At 50.0% G+C, this 6088-nt stretch overlaps 1 protein-coding gene across 6 annotated transcripts in view; it reads left to right on the forward strand.

Moving 5' to 3' along the window:
* The first annotated feature begins 424 nt into the window (after nucleotides 1-424).
* dctn1b (dynactin 1b) overlaps nucleotides 425-6088 on the forward strand; it is a 24273-nt gene continuing 18609 nt past the window's right edge. For 3 of the 6 annotated variants that reach the window (XM_076049509.1, XM_076049510.1, XM_076049512.1), the window contains exons 1-2: nucleotides 2938-3370; nucleotides 5935-6088. The exon at nucleotides 5935-6088 is cut by the window's right edge and continues 107 nt beyond it. In XM_076049509.1, coding sequence (XP_075905624.1) covers nucleotides 3338-3370; nucleotides 5935-6088 — 187 coding nt within the window. In that variant the 5' untranslated portion in view covers nucleotides 2938-3337. Of the gene's footprint in view, nucleotides 514-2933; nucleotides 3371-5934 lie in introns of those variants that run through there. The other 3 variants (XM_076049513.1, XM_076049516.1, XM_076049511.1) reach the window with 3 other exon arrangements.

Consider the following 6088-nt stretch of genomic DNA (forward strand, 5'->3'; position numbering starts at 1 on the left):
GCTGGCTTGGGGGTGTGGTCAGCAACCTGAAGGAGATGATTGGTACAAGTGGTGCAAGCAGCAGAGGAGGAGGGCGAGGATCTGTTTGGCCTATTTCTAGAAAGTTTACCGAGGATTCTTAGGGGACCTTTAAGAAGTGCTGTACAGGTGGAACTTGTTCAGCCTAATGGGACGATAGAATAATATAAAAGCCTTCATGTGGGTAACAATAAAAGCGTTTTTAACAATCTGCGTAGGCGCAGGTGGGACGGAGAATGACGAGTTACTTTAATCACCTGTGGTCTCATTCAACTCCAAATTACGGCACATTTCAAACTTTGAAAAATGTGCAACCTCTTCGACATTCGAACCCTACAACATTTCTCGGGCCACCAGAGCAATGCCGCCAGCGGCAGTGTGGAGGTTTCTGCCGGGGTGCCAGGGTCCCTGCTCGGCTCCATCACATGCCGGTGGGTGGATGTAGCCTGGCAGGGGCGAATCTGAGCCCTCGACCAATACACAGGACCACAACCGGTAAGAATGACCACAACACGGCGGGGAAACCAAGACACACACACATGTACCTGTCGTTGGTGATGATGATGATGATGATGATGATACAAATAATAATAGTAAAACGAGTGTTTTTGCTTGAAATACGATTTTTGAGTTGACAGCTAGTGGCTGCCTTTGCTAGCAGCTAGTTAGCCAGTAAGCTAACAAACAGGGGAGTGTCCCACTGACCGCAGTAAACAACGCCGGTAGTCACAGATCGTGTTCTGGTGGGATCTGTTAGGAATAAATACATATGTCACAGTTAAACGAGCACTAAATAATTAGTAAAAAAAAAAAAAAAAAAAGTTTTAATTAAGTTTAGTTGGTAGAAACTTTGGGTCCTGGATATTAACCACCCTGAATGGAATGATACTGTTTTCTTCTCATTAAAATAACATTTTCCCGAACCGAGTTTTTTTTTTTTTTTTTTTTTTTTTTTTTTCATTTTCTTCTTCATCGCTCCTAATTCCGCGCCCAATTCGGTTTATTCCGACATTAAATCGTGTCAGTCCACGGATTCGAGCAGGCTGTGAACTGGTCCACGAGGCGTGGCGGCCCGAGTGTTAGTGAGATTTTGCATCGTTAAAGCACTTGGCTAGTGAAGAAGGTACATCAAATAGACTGAGTCAGCAAATTATCAGGCCGCTGTCGTCACTAGATGGCGCCAAATGACAGAATTCAAAAGTTTTTGTTTTTCGTGCACGAAGTTTAAATCTGACGTGTGCACGGATATAAACGTCATAAATGACCGTGAGAAAATATGACGGTTTTACCGTTAACTACTACTACTACTAATAATAAAGCAATATTGACAATCCTCCATAGATTTGCCCACTCGTTCGACATCTTTTGCAACCAATAATCTGATATTTTTCATCATCAGCTGACAACATAACCTGTGGTCATGAACAAATATTCATTCAAAGTTAATTAAAGGATGAAATCGATCGTGACAGAGTTACTTGTGACGCCTTCTTCTTTGCTCTCCACGACGTCTCGCCAAAGACGTCTTTACCTTGTGTGGACTGTTGTTGTTCACCAGGCGGACTCTTGTCGCGTGGGAGATGAAGGCTCCTCCTCCTCCTCCTCCTCCTCATCCTCCTACAGTCCTCTTTGAAAAGGCAGCAGAGAGACTGCAGACTCGTGTCAGCTTGGTGCTATTCTGAAGAATCCTCCAGACTGCGGGGGTCCCAGTAGCACTGGAGGAGATTGCTCAGCTGATGTGTGTGTTTTGCTTTGGCTCTCCCTCCTCCTCCTCCTCAACTCCTTCATCCTCACCCTGAATAATACCCGCACTCAGTTCAGCTCCCATGACTTTGGTGCTGAGAGCTTTTTTTGTGTGCGTGGAAACGGCAGCTTTTACTTGGGCAACGAAATTGGAAATAGACCAAAAAAAAAAAAAAAAAAATCTCTGTGTGCAATCTGGTTGACAAAGAAAGGCCACTAATCCCTACTGTGCTGCATCACCTGGAACCTTTTGTGTTGGGACACAATGAAGCATCATCAGAATGCTTACAGCTCATGTCCCCCCCCCACACCCCCCCACACACCCCCTCACATTTCCATCCACGCCGCAGTTGTGTGTTTTGTTCAGATTGTTGTTCACTGACCGAGGCAGTCTGTCTGTCGGTCTGTCTGTCTGTCTGTCTGTCTCTCGGTCTGTCTGTCTGTCTGTCTGTCTGTCTGCTCTCCAGGAAAATGCCTTTAAACCAGTTCAGGAAAACAGTTTTGACAGTAATTGTGATTCAGTAGTGACAGAAGTCCTACTGGCAAAATGCACAAACTGATGGCCGAGTGAAAAAAAAAACTAAATACCAGACTCGCAATACAGTGTCGCAGCACAGTTACTTTTTGGTGGGCACGTGTGGTACTGCAGCCAAAAAAAAACTCCATACGCCCCCCCAAAATATATGTAAAAAAAAACGGCTGACAGGACGACCTTTGACCTGAAACGCGGTTCACCATAAAACTTTCTATTGGAAATGTAATCTTTAAAAACAATTTAAAGGCCAGAAAATCCCCCCCAAAAAAAGAGTTTTATATTCCCGGCGCGACGTCACAGCACTGCACGTGCTGCTGTGTCTCGGCTCCGTCTGTTTGGCTGATGCGTCCTAAATTGATGCTTCACAAGTGTCACAGAGGCCTAATGGGAAGTGACACTACTGCTATATGCTCGGTGGAGGCTGCATAATGCGGAAGCCGTAAACCTTTATTGCTGTCTGCACCTGGTGAGTGACTCCGTCGAAAGGAAAAGGCCGCCATGTTGCACCCTGAGGGCTGGGTGCGGACAGTCGTTAAAGTTGCGACTTGAGGAAGTGACGCCACGGGTTTATTTTGGGGTTTTCTGTCTGTCTGGGAGGTGCAGCTGCAGGCTTTAGGACCCAGCGCCTCGCTCTGGGACTTCCGCCAGCCTGGGAGGCTGCAGGCTGCCGCTGCTCTGGCGCAGCGCTTCAGACGATGCACCGGCGTCGCACCGAGTCCGGCTGCACGTCTGTCTGCCCGCTTGCCTGTCTGTCTGTCTGTCCGCTGGTCGTCCCCTCGGCGGAGGCGGGGCTCCTCCCACCTGGACGCTTCATCCGCCTGCGTTATCGGACAAGTTCTCTGCCGGACTCTCGGCCCGGAGATGGTGTGAGTGTGTGAGGAGCAGGGGGAGAGAGACAGAGAGAGAGAGAGAGAGAGAGAGAGAGAGAGAGAGAGAGAGAGAGAGAGAGAGACACACACACACACATACACACACGGAGACGCTCCAGCAGCATCGGCCACTTCGCCGTCTGTCGGGAAAACGAGACGAGCAGCTGGAAACATGTCCCAGACCAGGAGGAGCACATACACCCGGGTGAGTGAGTGAGGGAGTGAGTGAGTGAGTGAGGGAGGGAGGGATGGAGGGAGGTCTGATCGGAGATCCATTGTTGCTGTCTGTCTGCTTGATTAGCGTTGCTCTGTCATCTCCTCCCTCCACCAGACCCTCTAATCCATCCCCATCTCCGTCGGCTTTCTGCTCTCTTTGTTCCACTCCGGCATCGCGGCGCCGCTGCCCCCGTGATGCTGCTATAGATAAAGTCAGAGATGAAGCAGGTTGTGAGGGTCCGACAGGCTCTTTGGACTTCCTGTCTGTCATTGGTCTCGGGGTGGTCAGTGGGAGGACGTCAGCCTGGTGGTGGCCGCTCCACCAAACCTTCACCAGTCCTTTACCAAATCCAGTCCTTTACCAGCCCTGCACCAGCTCCACCAGTCCTGCACCAGTCCTTCACCAGATTTACCAGTCCTTCACCATCTCTCCCCCAGATTCACCAGTCCTGCACCAGCTCCACCAGTCCTTACTGGATTCACAATTCCTTGACTAGTCCAGACTAGCTTCCCCAGTTCTTCCCCAGTTCTTCACCAGTTTTTCACCAGTCCTTCACCAGCTCTCCCCCAGATTAACTAGTCCTTCACCAGCTCAACCAGTCATTCACCAGCTTCACCGGTCCATACTAGCTTCACTAGTCCTTCACCAGTTCTTCAGCAGCTCCACCTGTCCTTCACCAGCTTTACCAGTCCTTCACCAGTCCTTACTAGCTTCACAATTCCTTGACCAGTCCATACTAGCTTCACTAGTCCTTCACCAGTTTTCACCAGTCCTTCACCAGCTCAACCAGTCCTTCACCATCTTCTCCAGTCCTTCACCAGCTCTTCAGCAGCTCCACCAGTCCTGCACCAGTTTTTCACCAGTCCTTCACCAGCTTTACCAGTCCTTCACCAGTCCTTACTAGCTTCACAATTCCTTGACCACTCCATACTAGCTTCACTAGTCCTTCACCATCTTCTCCAGTCCTTCACCAGCTCTTCAGCAGCTCCACCAGTCCTTCACCAGTTTTCACCAGTCCTGCACCAGTTTTCACCAGTCCTGCACCAGCTTCACCAGTCCTTCACCAGCTCAACCAGTCATTCACCAGTCCTTCACCGGTCCATACTAGCTTCACTAGTCCTTCACCAGTCCTTCCACCTCCAGCCGAAGTGCTGAAGGAGTCGAGTGACTCTGAATAATTCAGGCCATCGTCTATAATTCTGCCTGAATCTGTTTCCAGCTTCTGTTTCCAGCCGCGGCTCGTGTTGAGATGAAGATGAAGACGAAGACTAGCACAGAACACCAGACTAACGTCATCCATCAATACAAAATCCAACATCCACCATCAATAACAGTCTGCTCCTGACACTCAGGAAACAGGGCAGAGTTTCTTCTGTTATCGACATGTGTGTCAACTGAGTTCAGGAGTCCATGAAGAGAAAGGAGGCGACTCCATTGTGTGGCCAAGAAGAAAATTAATTCTTCCTAAGCGGCGACGCCGTCTCAGGGGAGTGGCGGGGGGGGCTTACGTCAAACAAGGCACTCTTTATGTTTGCACATTCCAGCGTCCTGGACGTCCAGATCCGCTTGCTGCTGCTCCAACACGTGTTCCTCCGCCGGTTCTCCTCCTCCTCCTCAGGAGGCCTCGTCCTCCTCCTCCTCCTCCTCCTCCTCCCTGTCACCACCAGACAGAAGCCGTCCAATGAGTCATTTAATGAGTCTGAATCAGAATGTTTGATTAATCCCCCCCCCCTGAAAAGGGACGTGGACTCCGCCGATGCAGTGAGCTGGAGCTGCAGCAGCAACTTTGAAATTCTCCTCTCCAGGCTCCCAGAGAGTCTTTTCAAATGTGTTTGCAGCCTCCAAGCTGCAAACTTCAGTCAGCCAAGGCCTCTCGAGCTGCCGGAGCCCTTTAATTTATTCATTGTGTGTGTGTGTGTGTGTGTGTGTGTGTGTGTGTGTGTGTGTGTGTGTGTGTGTGTGTGTGTGTGTGTGTGTGTGTGTGTGTGTGTGTGTGTGTGTGTGTGTGTGGTGTTTAGTAACACAGAGCTGCTCTCTGCTGAGTCACTTCAAGACTCAAACTGATGCTGACACCATCGTGGCCGTGACAGAAATATTGCAGCCTGAACGTTTGTGTGCTTTGTTGTGTGAACAAATCTCCGTTGTCTTACTGTTGGAAGCCTCCACGTTTCCGTAAAGTGTGCCGCGCCGCTTCCTTCCCGACGCTCGGTGACTCAGGGCTTCAGAGGTGCCAGAAGTCCTTTGTCCATTTCTCCTTGATCCAAAGTGGTTCTGGTCGGTCGGACCTCTGTGATGTCACAGATGGCCAAACTCACGCACCCCCAGCCAGGTGTTGGCCCCACCTGGTTTTGTTCCCCCCCCCCCCCCACTCTTTTTTTTTAATATATATATTTTATCTACAGGCTGTAAACAGAAGGCTAAATAAATCATGTTTCCAGGGGCTGTTTTTTTTCGCTTTGCTTTGTTTTTTTGTTGTTTTTTTTTTCCAAACATGGTCGGAAAGAGTGACACCCTATACTGAACCTGTCTGTCTGTCTGTCCGTCTCCCTCAGACGCCCAGCAGCGGCAGCAGCAGGATGAGCTCCGACGGTGGCGGCGGCGGCAGCCGAGCGGTGAAGGTGGGCTCCCTGGTGGAGGTGATCGGGAAGGGACAGCGCGGCACGGTGGCCTACATCGGAAACACACTTTTCGCCTCCGGGAAGTGGG

Source organism: Nelusetta ayraudi, unplaced genomic scaffold (genome assembly GCF_046127955.1).
Source record: "Nelusetta ayraudi isolate G7.1 ecotype Tasmania unplaced genomic scaffold, CSIRO-AGI_Nayr_v1 ptg000117l, whole genome shotgun sequence".
NCBI classification, from domain to species: Eukaryota; Metazoa; Chordata; class Actinopteri; order Tetraodontiformes; family Monacanthidae; genus Nelusetta; species Nelusetta ayraudi.